General features: G+C 33.7%; 2 protein-coding genes across 2 annotated transcripts; both read right to left on the bottom strand.

The window, feature by feature from the left end:
- Positions 1-1,465: 1,465 nt before the first annotated feature.
- On the bottom strand, positions 1,466-4,186 carry LOC143633343 (protein arginine N-methyltransferase 2). The gene is made up of 3 exons (XM_077101665.1): positions 3,913-4,186; positions 2,587-2,982; positions 1,466-1,779 (listed from the first exon to the last, which is right to left on the bottom strand). The coding sequence occupies exons 1-3, from the start codon at positions 4,184-4,186 to the stop codon at positions 1,466-1,468; spliced, it is 984 nt and encodes a 327-aa protein (XP_076957780.1).
- Positions 4,187-5,205: 1,019 nt separating this feature from the next.
- On the bottom strand, positions 5,206-8,589 carry LOC143633342 (filament-like plant protein). Its single transcript, XM_077101664.1, has 3 exons — positions 8,425-8,589; positions 6,377-7,575; positions 5,206-5,628 (listed from the first exon to the last, which is right to left on the bottom strand). Exons 1-3 carry the CDS (start codon positions 8,543-8,545, stop codon positions 5,251-5,253), a joined length of 1,698 nt encoding a protein of 565 aa, XP_076957779.1. The 5' UTR covers positions 8,546-8,589; the 3' UTR covers positions 5,206-5,250.
- Positions 8,590-19,272: the final 10,683 nt, after the last annotated feature.

Genomic DNA, 19,272 nt, shown 5'->3' with positions numbered 1-19,272 from the left:
AATACTTATTCGTATGTTTTCGTAATGTCGAGTTGGACGCTGCTTTAAGAAACTTCGAGCAATATTTGCAACGTGCCAACTCATGTGAGTCGGTCATGAGACACAAATCGTAATGAACCCAAACATCGGGGCATCTTGTTGTTTCGATCACCATAACAACGTCATCATTGGTTGCCATTTGTTGTCGGTTTAAGGTTAATTGTGGTTTGGAGTGTGTTTTATAGTTAAAAAACCTTGCTATTTATAGAAAGAAGATAACCTATTTATAGTTAAAAAACCGGTTCCAACGGTCAAAAACGGCTATATAGCCGTTGGAACCGGTTCCTAACGGCTATAATGTTTAAATTTCAAAAAAAACCGGTGGAACCGGTTTTTACGTAAAAACCGGTTCCGGTTCCACCCTACCCGGTTCCTAAAAGTTTGCATTTCTGGGCATCGGTTCGGGTCGGGAACCGAACCAATTCCTGACTGGAACCGGTGTCATTTTGTACCCGGGGTGAAAAAAACCGGTTCCGAACCGGTTCGGGTTTTCAAGGTGAACCCGAATTGTGCACGTCTACCTACAATCACCACAATGAACGGAGGCTGGATATAGGGTCTTCTCTACTCTTAAACCATCGTCGCCAGAAAAGCGAGCCAATCGCAGTAGTGATGGTGGTTTCAGACAGTGATGATGGTGATGAAGAGTGGTTTCTGAGGATGTTGATGGTGTGGTTGTCGTAGTTGCTTGCGTCAGCAACTTACCGGCTGAGATACCGGTGGCAACAGCTCCAGTCGTTATATCTACTTGTCGGGGATAATCTTGCAACCCTCTGCTATCATAGATGTCGTTGGTACCATGGACTTTGTTTTTTAAAAAGCAACCAAATGGGGATGAGGTGTTTCAAATAAAGAAGATGGGTCTGTGAAGTATTAATTATTGAAAAAAGAATAAAACTGTAAATAAACTAAAAACCGTTTTACCTCTTATTTAAGGTTAAAAAAAAACTAACAGAGTTAATGAAATAAAGGAAAATGGCAAAAACTCATTAAACTACAAGGTTCCAGATGTAGAAAAAACTCGTTTTATGACTAAAGTTACGTGGCGTAAATTAAGAAAATAAAAACAAATAACCACAGTAAACATGGGATCATGTTCGTAGTTTTTTAAATGAAATGACCAAATTTGTAGTAGGGGACATACCATTGCATACATTTGCGAAGCATAGAAGAGACCCCTATTGCAAATTTAGTCATTTCATTTAAAAAAGTATGGATATGATTCAGACCCCCAATATAAAAGTCCAAGCTTCGGCAGTGATTGCATACCAATAATAAAATTAAGTTTAGAATCCAATCCCATAAAAATGAAAGCCTACAGAAACCACAATATTGAAAATGAACACCTACCATCTTCTAAGTATATCTTTAGTCAAAGAAACATAGGTAGCAAAAACATGAATCATACAATAACTCAAAAAAAACATCATTCAGAGTCTTCAGAAGACTCACAAACAGGAAGATAATATGTATCTAACTGCCAATATTTATGTTTTACACCTTTCCAAACTTCATCTCCCAAACAATCCTTAACGGGCAACGGTATAAGTTGTGTTGTATAACCCAAACTCTCAAGTTCTAGTGACACCAACTGACAGTAAACAACATGAAAGAACGCGTTACCTCCACAAAGCCCGTTAAAAAACGAGTAAATCCCTCCAGGCTTCAATAGAGTGGGAAGATGTTGGTGGAATTCTCTTAAATCGTCATAATATTCACCGTACGTATCAAAGAAAATACCTGTGCAATGAAATACATAAATTCTAGGTTTTTAACTGGAACAGTAAAAGACAATGGATTAACCCTTACGGTTTTTAAAATTTTGAGTTTAAAAGAGAGGTTTAAGGTCATAATCCATACACGTTACAATGTCAAAAGATGTCGGTAAATTTGGCTATGTTAACTCTATCCTGCTACAAGGTAGAAGATGACCTTGAACTCTAAATTTCTCAAAAGTTGGTTAACTTTACATGCGTAAAAATAAAGACGGTTAACCAAAACAGAACTTAGAACCACCTTGAAAAACACTAGGGGTGTGCATGAAACCAAAGCAACCGATCTAACTGAAATAACTGAACGGAAAGGACCAACCCCAACCCAAATTTCAGGTTTAGTTTCAGCTTTGCATGCACCGAAAACAAAAAAAATGAAAACGAACTGCAACAACTGAATAGACTTTTAAAACCAAACTGAGCGCGTAAAAACTGAAAAGGCCAACTTTTGTTATTAAATAAATTATTAGCTAACAATTAAATTAGACCCAAGGTTTCAGGCCTAAAATAATTATTTTTGGTCATTTTTTTTGGCCCAGAATTTTCAAACCCAAATGACAACACCGAAAACACCATAAACGAACCGAACCCATTGTGATATAACAGTTAAGTTTTAAAAAAAAACACAAAAATGGAATTTTCAGTTTTTGTTTCGGTTTGAGCCCAAAACTGACTCAAAACTACCCATGCAAACTCCCAATAAACACATTTTAAGTTGATAAGTAAAGAGAGACGCGTACATTATTCAAAAAAACATGACAAAAAGATCAAATACCATCATAAGATTCAAGTTGAGGAAGAACATCCTGCCACCGCCCAAACACAACCTTAACATTTTCCTTCTGCGTCCAGCCCGAAGCCCGCATCCGGTCATAAACCTCGGGATGGGCCTCGACAATGGTATGCGTAACGGGCCCGTACTGCTGTATGGAAGTATCCACAAGGCCCATTCCAAAGCCAATGTTTAGAATGTGACCACCTCTTGAACAAATGGCCTTTGCATGAGCCTCCATTAATGGCTTCTCCCAAGCCATCATCACAGCTTTGCTTTCAGCATCCATTAGTTTATCTTCACTAAAACTAACTCTGTCTTGTAAGTATTCCCCATCTAAATCACCAACTTTGTTTTCTTTTCTTGCAATTGTACCAAGTATTAATTCAGCTTGTATCCCTATGCATTCAAAGGTTATTTCGGTAAGCAGATATTAAATAGCAATTTAAAGAGTGTACGATTGATTATTACAGATGATGATAGCAATTTGAACTGATGTAGTTTTGATGCGCAACCAAATGGCTCAAGAACACAATGATTTCATTTGATTCGGTTGACAAGCTTAAAGCTTACAAATTATTTATTAAAAAACAATCAACTAACTAAACAAAAGACCTAACAACCTATTGATAAATAAAAATAAACATTTGGGTCGGGCTGACTTAATGGACCGGATGCTCCTGCATCGTAAACTTTCATTATTCATTATGCTTTTCAATCATGGGTGTGCATGAAACTGAAAAAAATCAATCCGTAAATTAAAAAAAATACAAACCCAACAAAAAATGAAGGTTTAGTTTTATGTTTCCTTGAAAACCGAACTTTCGGTTCAATTCCAGTTTTGCGTATAATTAAAACCGAACGAAACCAAATGTATGAATTTTCATTTTTTAACTTTGAACTTTAAGTAAATTATAAGAATTTAATATAATAAACAGTATAACCCAAATATTTTAACCTAAACTTCCAATAATCAGTTAATTATTAATTAACAAAATAATTTAGGTCCAAAATTATTACTTTGTGTCAAAGTTTTTTTCAGCCTGAAAAATTTCAAGCCCATGTGGAAAAAGCAAACCGTGCCCAAACTGAGAAAACCGAAATTTCCGTTTTTGGTTCGGTTGAAGTCCAAAACCGACCCAAACCGATCTATGGATACCCCTATTCAATTGTTATAATAAACGAATTAAAATGAACTAGTTAATTTTTTTTCCAATTAAATTAAAGTAACAGGTACTAGTGGAAAAGAAAACATTTGCTAAATAATAACCCAGTTAGTTTCATGATCAAATTGAAGATAATAATAAGAGTTTGTAGGTAGCTAACTACCAGCATTAAGCAGTATGTCAAAGGCGTCTTGGTGGGCGGAATCCATGGCGAAGTCTCCGGCTGATAGATTGGAAGGAGAGAGGGCGTTCCATGGAGCGCCGGCGTCGAGTAGGGATTTGACGACATCGGCGTGGCCGTGCTTGGCGGCCAGCATTAGAGGTGTGAGACCGTCTTCGTTGAAGTAGGTCACGTCGGCTCCTGATGCGACTAGGCTTTGCACTTTCTCAGCCTCGCCTTTGGCCGCCGCCTCGCATAGTTGATCATCTTCCGCCATTACCTGCTGCTTGCTTACCCTACTTGCAATTCACTGCACTCTTGAAACTATTATTAATGTCTCTAGTAAAAGTTTATAATATAAAAAGTAATGTAAAATAAAATCGATTTTAAAATAAAATAAAACAAAACAAAACATAATTGGGTTTTAAAATAATTTTATTATTATTATTATTATTATTATTATTATTATTATTATTATCATTATCATTATTATTATTCAGGGTGGTTAAGTGTTAGGACCCGTCCTATTTCACAAAGTTTGAGGTTTTTGAAATATGCTGTGACTCTTTGTTGTCCGACTATTTATACCTTGGCAATTCATCTTAATCTAATCTAAAAGATGATTTGAGATTTGCTTTGCACTCACCAACCATGCTAATATACAATGATGAGAACATGGCTATTTCAATAAACACATGAAATAGGGATATATGTATAAATCTTTGATCGAAATTGGTAGAACATCCATAATGGAATCATGAGAACGGCGATAATGGCAGATATGACGAGTAAAATACTTATAATTATTTTTAATAGTTTGTTTAAGTTTAATATGTTAACTAAAAACCTGTTCTGGTCTATTATTTTAATTTTGGATTGTTTATTAACATTATTATTTTTAAATAAACAAATATATTTAGTTTAACTTAACGTTTGGTAAAGCTAGTTAACAATCAAATGAAAGGGTGAGCCAGTTAAAGCCTTATCACTTATGTGACAATTAAGAGTGGCGTGCTTTAACTAACACATGCTAGTTAGCCACTTAGCCCACAACACATAACCTGACTATATTTGTGTCAATTCCGTGTTAAGAAGTACAATCCTAGCAACTCCACTCCCTCAAAACTAAATTTATAATCAATTCTTAAAATTGCACCAATTTTCATAGAGTTTGTAGCTCCTCTACTAGATACAACTCCATAAGCTATAATAGAATAGTTGAAAGTTTCTACTCAATTTCCAAACCAATAAAAAAATCATCAACCTGACATCTTACAACTACAATGCACAAACATGTATTGCAGTCTCTGAAACTCTTATCTAAACACGGTTAATTCACAGTCACTGAACACTGTCACCTTCAATTCCATTCCTACTATTAAACAGCTTTTCAAACCGACCACCAAACTGGTTTAACAAAACAGTAGATGACAACGATGAAGATGGTGAATCATCATCATCACCATTCAAAGCTAAGCCGCAGTTCTTTTCACCTTGTTTTGCAGACATTAGAATACTTTTAGGCATAAATGTACCATTTGAATGCAACTTCCATAGCTCACCACCAGTTTTTGGAACAAATGATCCAGAAAGCCCAGGTAGATTTGCAGTGTCTATAAAGATGTCTTCAATAGTCACTAACGATTCCAACTGTCTAGCAAGTGATGATATTGTTTTTTGACACTCGGATAGTTTATCAGCTGCTGCTACCTCAAGGCCCTGTAAATATAGTATTAATTTTTTAAATCTATACAAACTTCTATTAGTTGCATCACAAAAATCATCATAACTCGTGGTTTTTACAGGCGCGAGCGAGCTGGAAAACACCTCAAAGCTTGAGGCGGCTCCTCATGTACCTTAGGGACAGAATTGGTCAAAACTAGGGCCTGATGGAGGCTGACATGTAAAAATAACAAAAGAATGAAAATACTATGATAGGCTAACCTGATAAAAAAGTAGTGATGTAAACGAGCCAAGCCGCTCATGAGCTACTCGAGATTTGCTTGCTAAAAGCTCAAATCAAACCGAGCTTAAACAAGCTCAAGCCTATAAATAAGCTTGTTTAACAATTGAGCCAGACCAAAGCTTCTATAGTTCTAATTTAATATATTAAATAGTTTTAAGAGCCTATTACTTATGTAGTTTTAATTTAATATATATTTATATAAAAACTATCATTATGTAAAAAATTATGATAAAATAACTAAATAATATATATATCATGTTATATATAAAGATTATAAATAAAATATATATAAAAAATTATTATAAATGTACATATATAAATAATAAATAACAAACAAGCAGAGGTCAAGCTTTAGAAATAGAGTTTGAAACAAGATCAAGCTCCGATCTAGTAAGTTTAACAAGCTGAGCTTGAGCTCGGCATCGGCTTGCCTCGGGTTTTAGAACCCAAATGGCTTGGAAGACGTCACACTTTTTAAACCAAGAATGTTAGAAAGGGTACCTTTTTAACTTTTAATTCGACATTTGAATTAACAGCCTGTTGGACCCGAATTTCCTCTGTTTTTCCCACAAGTTCTTTCTCCAAACCTTCACATTTAAGTTTCATTTCATATGAAAAACGCCTTTCCTTTTCAATGTCCGCCTTAATCGAATCAACTTCCATAGACATGATTTGTGCCTCTGTTTCCATTCTAGCAAGCCGAGAATCAAGCAACTCCTTTGACCTATTGACCTCAGACAACTCCTTTTGAAGGTCAACCATTTGACTTTTGGAATCAGCAAGCTGAGATTCAAGCAACTTCTTTGACCTATTGACCTCAGTCAACTCCATTTGAAGGTCAATCATTTGACTTTTGGTATCAGCAAGCTGAGACTCAAGCAACTCCTTTGACATATTGACCTCAGTCAACTCCTTTTGGAGGTCAACCATTTGACTTTTGGTATCAGTAAGCTGAGCGTTTGAGAAAGCAAGAGATTCTTTGGTTGTATTTAAAGCATTTTCTAGTTCATATATGCGTTGGCTCATTACTTCAAGCTCAGTTTTCATAGAATTATCTTCAGTTTCAGAGTTACAATGAAACATTTCAATCTGACCGTCTGATAACGAAGCAATTCGCTCCATTTCCAAAAAATCGTCCATCATATTATTAATTTCAGAACATGATATCACATTTTTCGCCGCACATTTCCCACTGTTAAACCGATCAAGCTCAGCCATGAGTGCCCGGGCCCAAGAATCCGAGCATCCTTGCTCAGCTTCAACTTCATTATGGTCCAAATTGTTTACTTTAAATGAGTCAACTGATTGACTGTCAGTGAGAGAGTCAACATAGAACGAAGAAACTGAAACAGCCTTATGATTATCATTTGATTTACGGGTCAATGATTGCAGCCTTCTGCACTCTGCTTCAAGTTTTGCCACTTTCTTTACACTCTCTAACTGTTGTTTACTAGCGGTTTCTGCTGCTAGAGTGCTCAAATTGAGCTCAAACTTAAGGGTCAAGTTTTCTTTCTCGAGATTCTCAAGATTCTCATTGGTTCTTTGCTCTTGTTCCTCTTTTGATATTCTCAATTGTTTGGCACATTCTTTAAGTGCAGCATCAAGATGATTGGTTTTAACCTCAAGAGCCAAATTCTGCTGCACGGCTGCCTCGAGTTGTTGTCTTAATGTTGCAGCTTCATTTTCTGTCTTTTCCCAACCTAATAAAATCAAAAACATGTTAACAGGTGGTCCGATGTGGGTTTTCAAAGTGATTATATGATATTAACTAATCATAATAAGACAATCAGCGGTAAAAATGGTTATTTGACTCCTAAAGAAATCAAAAACAGCCTTAATATTATCATAATTTGATTCTCATCATCATCATCGTACTCGGTATATCCCACCAATAGCAAAGCTATGGTAGGGTCTAAGGAGGGTAAGATGTAGACAGCCTTACCTCTACCCTGTAGGAATAGAGAGGCTGCTTCCAGTGAGACCCCCGGCTCGATAGTAGTTTGCATCAAGCCTTGGACGTAAGGCACGTAACATTCAACCATTGGCACACCGGCCGATTGGTGCATGTACCCTTGTCTTTCGGCTATCAACGCCACCACATGATGCCTGATTAACCTTCCGCCACTTTTAACATTATTTTCACGAGATTTGTAAAATAACGTCAAAATTAGTGCAATTTCACTTTTGCCCACTCGAGGGTTCACACATATATACATTATATGCGCGCACCGCAAGCAGGGCAGAATTTGTTTTATCCACTCGAGGGCGCCATAATTTGATTCTAAATGATCAAATAATTAAAAGCAAGCAGAATTTGTTTCATCCTGTTAAATATAGATTATTACTAGTCATTATTATGCATTAGGATCCAGCTTAGCCCACAGACCCATTATAGGTTTGACTAGGGTTTCTGATTTTCTATATATTGAGATTTCCCTTCATGTAATCACAACATTCAGATAGTTATTCCGTCTCCTTTACATATCCAAACATTAAAACTGAACAGTTCGTCCAAATTGCAAAAATCAGATGATCGGTTTGAATAGTACCAGCAACGGCTTCTTCTGCAACTTTGGCGTGTTGTTTAACCAAATCTTCTTTAGCGCCAACATTGACCAGAGCTGCGGATAACTTTTCAGTCAGGCTCTTAAAACTGTCATTCATATCCATATTTGGGATAGATGGCTTTGAGGTGACTTCGGGCGATTGTAAATGGTCAACCTGAAATGCAGATGATTAAATGACAATAGCCATAACTTATTAAATAAAAATATCCGCATTTGAGCAAATAAAAGAAGGGCTAACATCAATTAAAATCAACGAATAGGTTATGAACTGAAAGCTACCTTTTCATTCGAGCTACTCTCGGCTAATGTGGAACTTCCGGTCTCATCCGGACTACTCGTTTCAGGAGCCTTCTTCTTCTCTGGCATCTCACTAAACAACAGCTGCTGCGCCTAAATTATTACTATATACAAAGAGAAAGGAATCAAATAAGATCTAATCCATCATAAACAAATCATATAGGGTGACTTGAATTGAAAGCAAACAATAAATTATTAACAACAAATGATAAACAGCAAAAGAATCTTTTTTTCTCAAAATCAATGCAAGTTTCCACACCAACCGAGAACAAATCGAATCAACAATTATAATTAACAGTTCACTGAAAGTCAAACACAGGAACAAGAAATTTAATTAAGAAAAAGGAAGAAGAAACCTGAAAGGGCAAATTGAAGAAGCGGTGGGAAGGTTGGGTTGTGTTGTGTTATGGCAGATAAAACATGAGTGAGTGAGTGAGTCAGAGTGGAGACGAGGAGCATGTGATTATCGAGAGAGACACTTTTTTGAATTCATTTCTTTATTATTTTTTATAGGGCCACGAGTATTATCGATTTTCGATATTTTATGGTTTTAAATTTGGGGTTTGACTCAATCCCGCACATCGCTGTTGAAATTGTGATTTTGGGCAGTGGATTGCTTGCTGATTGGTTAACGATTATGCGGCATTGCATTGATGACGGGGTTACAAAGAGTGGATATATAATTTGGTTTTGTGTTTTTTAGTTAATTATAGTTTTCCTTTATGCTGTCTTTGTTAAATTCGTGCTTTCATATGTGTTTTTTCTTACGACACTTCGTAGTTGTACTTTTCTTTTGTTATTTTGGTCTTCTATCTAGCATCAATTCCTCCATGCTAGGAACAAAACCCTTGTTTTTTTTTCCTTCGCTCCTTTTCCTCCTCAAAATATACGTTTTTCATCACTCTTGTCACCGAGGCTTGATCTTTCAACAAACATTTCTAAGTTTTTGGATTTTTAGTTCAACGATTTCAACTAAAACATGAAAGTCGAAGACTTCTGATCAACTTATGAGATAATACTGGGTCAAAATGTAAACACTAATGTGAAGAAAGAACATAATCCAACAACTTTATATATGTATTTCAGACTTTTAGATGATATGCTTATGTCACTTGGAGTCTCTAGGACTTGATTTAGATTGTCTTCCAACTCCAATTTCACATTCATATTTAACACGTAGAAGGTAATTTTATATCACTTGTATATTTCATTTTTGTCCAACTTGATGTACTCACTAATTTGTTTTCCGACATTTTATAATTAGCACTGAGTGTCAAGGTGTTGAACAAAACATATTCATGAAAGCATGAAAATATAAGCATAGAAGTCAATTGCTTAAAGACATGTTGTATGTGGAAGTGTGCAAGTGCAACGACCATTCCATAGTTTGATAGGGCAATGGAAGAGGTAAGAACAAAAGATTAAGTTATGATTGGTTAAAACAGACTCCACCTAGGCGCTATGATCTCATTTCAATGGCATGATCACATCATTGTATAATAACTAGTGTTTTATGTGATCGTGGTTCAATAATTGTATATTATCGTTTACTTCAGTTGGTATAGTTAAGTTGATGGTTAATTGTTGTTAACAAGTTAGGGTGTCTTCTATCAACTTCTAACACTTGTACGTAAAATGAACTTTGCTTGTTCTCTGGCAACTTGGTAAAACTGCAGGGGGTAAAGTGACAATTTTAGAGGGTGTTCGTTAGCTGATACAAGAGAAACGTTATAAAGGGCTTGAAGACAACGGCTATGATTGATCTCATTCGTTACAATTTCGTGTTACAATTCCTTTCATTTCTTTATTCGTTTCTTGTATGTAACATTCATTAAGTTTTAAACTCGAAAACCGACCTATTTAAATTTTTGGTTTTGTTTATAAATGTGTGTGTGTGTATGTGTGTATTGTAGTGTTGTCAATATCTCAAGTTTCGCTTCGTGTATTTCATGTGACATTCGTCATTTTTATTTGTATGCGTATTTGTATTCGATAAACCAACTTGTTTCATCGTTTCATTGTATTCGTGTTTAGCGTTCATCGTTAATATAATATTCACGAGGATTTGAGTTATTGTTCATGTGTTTTCTTTTTTTATTCTGATTGATTATCGAAACTCCGAGATATAAACGATCTTCAAACTAAGCGGGAATAATATGAAAAATATCCCAGATCTATAACTTTCATTTCAATATTAAAACATTTCTAAGTTCAGAGTGCAATTCGTAATTATATTTAAATCCTGTTTTAAAACTAATATGTAATTAGAAGGACTTAAAGTGTAACATATTTAAATTATTGTATTGAATTACCAGCCCTCGTTTTCCCGTCCACAACTTCTGGTCGCAGGCGAACGCGCAGAAACTTTCCGGTAGCCTCTAAACTCAATTATATTCGCGTTTCAAATCAATTAAAGACTTATAAACCCGTAGACCATAACGGAAAACACTAATAATTGTTTAACAAACCGTAATAACAAGGATTAATGAGCGAATCAATTCGAAAGCGCCGGCAATATTATATGAAAAGCCAATAACAAGCTTTTTATCAGAGCACGTTCTAACTGATCCTATACATAGGACCTAAATCATCATCTAAACACACAGCATCACTTTAGTCTGAAATACACACTAAATCCAGTAATTGATCATTCAAGTTCGTTTTCCGGCCAAACTCAGTTCGTCGTCATTCCTTAACATTATCAGGTAAATTTTACATGGTTTTGATTCATCTTAAGTCATAGAACAAGACCCTTAACAAAGATTAAGCAAACATGTAACGGATTAAACAAATTAGAATCTGGAGTTTGTATAAGGAAGAAGATGAATATGAAGTAATATATATATATATATGTTTAGGTTCATTTCAGAAGTTTTTTTAGTGCGAGAAATGAGTAATTACATTTTTTCTTTTATATTATTATATTATTTAATGTTAAGGGTATTATAGTAAAAGCTATATATTTAGTAAGTCATAAATTGTAAAAAAGTAAACAAATATATTTTTAATTTAATTTCAAATTTAGAGTATGTAGCATGTTCAAACTTTATCGAATTATTGTTTACTTATTTAATCAAATTTAATAATGTCGATATATCCATATTATTATTTTATTATTTTTTGTAATTTGAATTTCATGCATTTTAAATTCAATTATACAAATTATCTAATTCAATAAAAATCAACTTAGAATCTTTTTTAATTAATAAAGACCTACTAATCAATTATCACACGTATAAGTGTACAATATCAAATTATCAAACAAAAAGAGAAGATTATATTTTAGCCACTCAATTCCAAACTTTTTTATAATTCTGAATTTAACCATTTTGTTATTTTTTTTTATTATAACAAACATACCTACATTTTATTTAATTCTTAATATAACCATTTTTTTATTATAATATATACATAATTCAAATTCTCATAACTGATATCTTCCTAATTACATTTTATTAACAAACAAATCTACATCGTTTTCTTATTTATTTTTAATTTCAATATTTTTGTATATATTATACATTTTCACTTCAAAATACCACCTATGCAATGCATAAATGAACCTATACATGATAGAAATTGCGCGTACATAATTCGAAATATCACCTACCAGTACATATATGAACTTACACATTACTTAAATGAACCTACGCGTGATAAAAGTTACATATACATAATTCAAAATACCACCAACACGATACATATATGAACCTACACATAAATTAACGACACACGATAAAAAGTACACATACACAATTCAAGGTACCACCAACACAATACATATATGAACCTGCATAATACATAAAAGAACTTACACATGAAAAAAATACACATACACAATTTTAAATACCACATACATAGTACAAAATAAACTTTTTTTTATTACATTAAACTACATATAACAAATAACATATAATAAATAACGGATAATGATAATAACATACACATGTAGAGTTTTTCACATGCACCTTCGTGATACCATCTACACAGTAGACATATGAAACTACACCGTTAAAAATAATCCTTACATAATAAATTATATGAACCCACACAATACACTACTATACAAACATTTATTCTCGCAACACATACTAATTTGAATTCAATATGTAACTACACTTTCACAAAACCCCTACATATAACTGTATGCTTATAATTTTGGTACATAGGTACTATATGAAAAAATTCCATAATATGCAACCTACAAAACCATAAATTCCAAAAAATATATATGTAATTTATTTGCAAACTTTGAATGAGGAAAATTAAATTGTATTAATAATCTTATTAGTATTTATTAAGCATATGAAAAAAGTAACCATTGAATACATTAATGTATGGTTTAATGAGGCCTACACTACAAAGACATGTCTACCCTTTTTAATTAAAAATATGTCATAAATATGTGTTTTTAATTATGATAATGCCATTTATATTGTAGACCATTGATTAAACACAATCAATTGTTCAGATTCATTTCTCGCACTTCTCACTGTAATATCATTTCTCGCATGATCCATCCCACACACACATGTATATATGTGTGTGTATAATATAAGAATCATTTAAGAACTAGTTAATTTAGCAAGAACTTTAAGAACCAATGTCAACCATTGGATGATTTGATTAATGACTCAAAAAGCATAATGACATTTTTGTAAGTATGTACAAAATAATGGATATTAATTAAAAGATATAGGGGTGTCATCAGAAGTAAGACATCCTAGAAATATGGCACCTTACTTACTCATCTCCTAGAAACAAGACATTCTATAACCCATTAACTTTTCCTCACTCATCTCCTAGAAATATGGCACCTCTATTTTTCTCTCAATCATAGATCTGATTGAAAATATGTTAACAGTATTTCACGTTTCCAGTTTCCTTTCTTTTTTCTCTTACAATAAAAATCACGTATACACATATTTACAAAATACTTTTGTTCATTCCTATTAGCCAATTATATATATGGTGGTGTCTTGATCGATTAAATTTTGGCTCAATGATAGAACATTGAAGATTCAATATAATTACACATATGTAAGTAGTTTATTCACACGCTGTATTGAATATTTACACATATGTATATACTTAACTTACAAGCATGTAAAAAAACAATGTTACGTATATAAAACAAAGTTAGATACTACATACTACCTATATTTATAATAGACAAATATACACAACTGAAAATTTACATATATTCATTTTTCTTGATGTTAAAGAATTTTATTTTTCAATCTACAATATTAAAAGAATTACATATATGCATTTTACTAGATGTTAAAAAAATTTTACAATATGTAACAAAATAATTTTAATTGTTTGTTACAAAATGGCGCACATGAAGATTTAATTTAAAAAAATCAACGATCATGCTATCTAGATTCAGTTAAAAAAATCATATTAAATAAATTTATGAATAAAAAAGGTAAGGAGATAAATAAGGAAATCATAAAAGAATTGGTATAACTATTTATACTAAATGGCTACCTATTTTATTAAAATACCATTTATACTGAATGGCTACCTAGTTTTTAGGAGTTTTTAAGTTTTCTCTTTAAGAGAATTTTTCACTAGAACCCACCTCTTTATATATATATATATATATATATATATATAATTAGGGTCATGTGAGAACTTTTTGGGAATTGAGAACTATGAGAACCATTTTGGACCACAAAAAAACCCAAAAATAAAAAAAAATCATAAAACGAAAAAAACACAAAAATAAAAAAAGTAAAAAAACCAAAGTTCTTATTTATCATCCCGGTTTCTAAAAAAAAGTAAAAAAAAAATTCACGGTTTAGCTAAATTATACATATACATACATGTACACACATGTTTTTTTTCCTATTACACATATGTATAATTTAAGGTAAATGATAATGTACATATGTGTACATTACATAACTAGAGATTAAATGAAAGTATAGATATGTGTATAGGTATAATACAAATTAAAAAGAAAAGAAAAATCAGTTTTTATTATTATACATATATGTATAATATGTACACACATGTTTTTTCCTATACACATATGTATAATTTAAGGTAAATGATAATATACATATGTGTATATTACGTAACTAGAGATTAAATGAAAGTATACATATTTGTATAGGTATAATACGAATTAAAAAGAAAAAAAAATTCGGTTTTTTTTAATGAAACCGGAATGAAATATAAGAATTTTGGTTTTTTTTACCTTTTAAAAATTTTCGGTTTTGTTTGTTTTATAATTTTTTAAATATTTTTTTAGAGGGTTTTTTTAGTTGTCCAAAATGGTTCTCAAAGTTCTCAATTTGCCAATGGTTCTCTTAGGATCCTTACCCTATATATATATATATATATATATATATATATATATATATATATATATATATTCTATTTTTAATACAACATACTTACTAGCTCAGTTGGTTTGTTCATATGAGTTTGGTCATGGACTTATGGAGACCCGAGTTAGACCTTGTTTTTATGTTTTCATTTTTTTTATCATTTTTCTTTTATTATAAAACAAAAATTAAGTTGTTATAAATTAAATAAAACTCTTAAATAAAATTATTTATAAATTAAATTTTATCATTTTCATCTAAAAACCAGACTTTTCATATCTGTTAAAATTTCGTAAAATCCGTTTAATATTATTATATTGTAGTTACATTTCGTTAATATCTTCAAATACGCTAACATAATCATATTCGGAATAATATTAGATCGATAAAACCCATGTCCTTAAATATTATAATTCGCATATTAATAATAAATTAATAATTAAATAATATTAAAATAATAATAAACCGTTAAAATTAAAGCTTAAAAACAATATTGTAATATAAAACACCTATAAAACATATTAAAATAATGAAAATTCCTAAAACTAAATTATTTAACTTTGTAATCTCGTTAGTTAGTCTTCTATTCTTTGTATTTTTATTCTAGTTCGTGAGGTTTGATCGTTTCAATTTCTTTGAAGCACTTTCGGCTTTCGTTTCCCATTTATCATCAATTTCAAAGCTGAGTTTCTAACACCCCCTTTTTTACGCTTTTACATTTTGTGGGTAGCATGCATATCCTACAAATTCAAATCGTTTACTATTTCGTTGACAAACTACAATTCGTAACATGGACTTATGTGTTTACTTGACTACTTGCTTCAATTTCAATTTCAATTTCAAGTGATAAGTATGATCATACGCTGATATAACGCTTAATATACATTAATCCTATGTAAATTTATTTAATATTTTATTAGTTTATGTTCGGGTTCTCGTAAGATTTGTATACTACTAACATGGTTTTATGTTTTAGGTTTCGGACTTTAATTCCGGTGAAAAGAGGGCGAAAAAAGAGCAAAAACAAGCCGAACTGGAGAACCGACGCATCAGGAAACGAACTGGACCGAACCAGGAGAGAACCGGACCGGCTAGGCCGGCCAGGCCCCCCCACCTCCAGGAGTGTCGCGCGGCCAGGTTAGTCAGGCCCGCCACGCCGCGCGGCGGCCTCTTTGTCAGCCTATCTCCAGAATGTTCCAACTGTTAACCGTCTTAACTTATTTTTAGACCCCTGTTGCCTATAAAAAGACCCCTAAACTCACCATTAAATATACCTTAATCTTCCAGACAAATTTGGTGAGTTCCGAGGAGTCCGAGAGCATTTTCCGGCAGCTTTGGAGTCGAAGAATCAGCTGGTGTTGCGCAAATTCGTTGAAGACGAAGAACATGAGTTTTATCTTTTGTTTATTTCGTTTTCATTTATTTTACGCCATGAATTCTTACTTGCTTGTTTTGTTTAAACCTAAGATGCTAGACTAAATTGCATGAACTACTTAGGTTATGATGAACTTATTTTGATGTTTTGATTTGACTTTGGGATTGTTTATCGTTATGGGTTTTATGATTTAGTAAAAGATTTATTTATAATTAATTGATGCATATGGATACTTAGGATTATTTGATGAGTTTTATTCCATAGTTTTCCTTGATTATTGGTTGTCATATGATAGGCTTGCTATTAGGTCAATTACTTCGTGTTATTGATTATTTTATGATTGATGTCATGATAAGATCATAGGAATAATATTGTCAAATAAACCTAAGTGTGCTGCTAACCTAAAATATGTAAAGTGCTAGGTTATTGATAAGTCTTTACTATTTAATCTTGCTAGATTTAGTTCTTCGTAAGGAGTCCGTCTAGGGTTGATTATTTATTATTGTTTATCAAATCAATTAAGTATAGTAAATTGCCTTTGATTTCTGCGCTGTAAGGTAGGATTTCGTATAAAGGAACTAAATTATAAACAATTGGGTGACCGTAAGCAAACTTGATTTTTAATAATGGTGTGCGTTAAAACTTGTTAGAAATCCATAGGTTTCTCTTGAGAAGGGTTAGGGGTCCTGTTCGGGTTTTCTTATAAGTGTCTATTTTACGATCCAAGTTCCATAACTAAACATTTTCCCGGGTTAATTCATTACTGAAATTTAGGGGATTCTAGCCTAGGTAGTTTTCTTATTATCATCTTATTTTCATAACAAACTTTGTTTTCGTCTAAATTACTTGTTTTCTTAATTAGTTTTTAATTATAGTATTAAATTAGTATTTTAAATAAAATACCCCCCCCCCAAACAAATATAAATTAATAAGTCGTGTTTGTAGACAAGTCTAATTAGCTAATAAACGTAATTTAGAGAGTCTCGTGGGTTCGATATCCGGACTTACTTAGCTTTACTAGAATCGATCGGTTCACTTGTCGGTTAGTCGTTTAGTCGAGTTGTAGAGAGTCTAGAGTATTACTTAGTGTTTATTTTTAGTTAATTTAGTATATAAATTTTAAACTACTTAAAGGACATCAAGTTTTTGGTGCCGTTGCCGGGGACTCTTGGTAATTGTGTTATTAGCTTTTATTGGACCTACTTGCTACATACGTGCTACTTGTTTTGCTTTACGTTTTTGTTTAGTCGTAGGAGTCTAATTAAGTCTAGTTTGTTTTTATTATTTTCGTTTTATTAGAAACTACTTACTCGATCTTTTGCGTTTGGTAGGTATATGCCACATCTTCGTTCGCAAGGACCGTCGTTGAATTATTTTGGACCTACTCCATTGAAGTCCGAGGCAAGTTCATCATCGTCTGAAAAGCAACCGATCACCATAGATACTTCACCCATAAATTCACCACCACCAAGTCCTAGACCCGTTCCAATGGCTGAGAATAACCGCACCGTGTACCAGCAAGCTTTTGAAGGGTTCCATGGAGATCACTCACCCATTGTCGCTCCCGACATTGATAACCTTAACTCGTGGCAGATCCCATCCTATGTCATGAACAACATCACCAATCACCACCAGTTCCATGGCCGTAAAGATGAAGATGCACCGGCACACATCAACCTTCTGACCTGTGTGTTCAGAACGTTCAATTTGCAAGGTGCTAACTAGGATGCGATCTTCTTTCCCTTTTTCCTGTTTACACTTTCAGGTCGTGCCGCCACTTGGCTCGATTCGCAACCTGCTGGAACATTCACCACATGGGAGGCGCTTCGCAATGCATTCCTCAAGAAGTACTTTCCACCTGCTAAGGCGAGACTGCCGCCACTTGGCTCGATTCGCAACCTGCTGGAACATTCACCACATGGGAGGCGCTTCGCAATGCATTCCTCAAGAAGTACTTTCCACATGCTAAGGCGTCTCGCCTTCGTGATCAGATCCACTCCTTCCACATGGAGCCGGATGAGGCATATTACCAAGCTTGGGAACTTTTTCAGAATCTGCTTTCCCGTTGTTCACAACATGGGCTCACACCTTGGGCCCTTGTTGAGAAGTTTTACAATGGGCTTACTTATGAAGCTCAAGCAAGGTTTGACACAGTTGCTGGGAGCAATCTGATGGACAAGAAGAACGTGACCGAGTGTAACGAGATGTTTGAAAATTTCGCGCAATCTGAGTACTCGAAGAAGCCATGAGGCGGGAATTCAAATCCCGCCACCAGTACACCCTCATCTGCTCGAGGTGTACACCAGGTTAATCTGGATACTGGTATGGCTGCTGCTTTGGAGAATCTCACCCGAGAGATAAAAGAGTTAAAGACTAAGGTGGATAAGTGTGAGATGTGTAGAGGTGGTCATGGTACGCTGGATTGTCCGTTAATGAATAATCAAGATGTTGATTTTGTGGCTGGTCAGAACAGGTTCCCTAATGCTTACAATAACAACAATCAGAACTGGAACAGCTACAAGAATCAGAACCAGAATCAAGGGCAAGGTAACTGGAATTGGTGTCCAGCTGGTAGGCCACTTGGTTTCCAAGCTTCCTATAACCGAAATCAGAGACAGTACAACAACGAAGGTTCCAATGGTCAAAGTTCGAATAATGTGCCGGATCTGAGTAAGAAGTTAGACGAGATAATGCAGCATATGGTTACTAGAGATCAAGCCACTCAAAAGACCCTTGCCGAGCATGATTTGCTTTTCAAGAATCAACAATCAGCTATGCTCGACATGCAAAGGACCATTGGTGATATTGCCCGACAATTGA

Source organism: Bidens hawaiensis, unplaced genomic scaffold (assembly GCF_021521415.1).
Source record: "Bidens hawaiensis isolate Kalapana, Puna unplaced genomic scaffold, B.hawaiensis_p1.1 tig00006693_1, whole genome shotgun sequence".
Lineage (NCBI taxonomy): Eukaryota > Viridiplantae > Streptophyta > Magnoliopsida > Asterales > Asteraceae > Bidens > Bidens hawaiensis.
The sequence above is the reverse complement of the archived record's forward strand: the minus strand, read 5'-3'. Positions and strand labels throughout refer to the sequence as shown.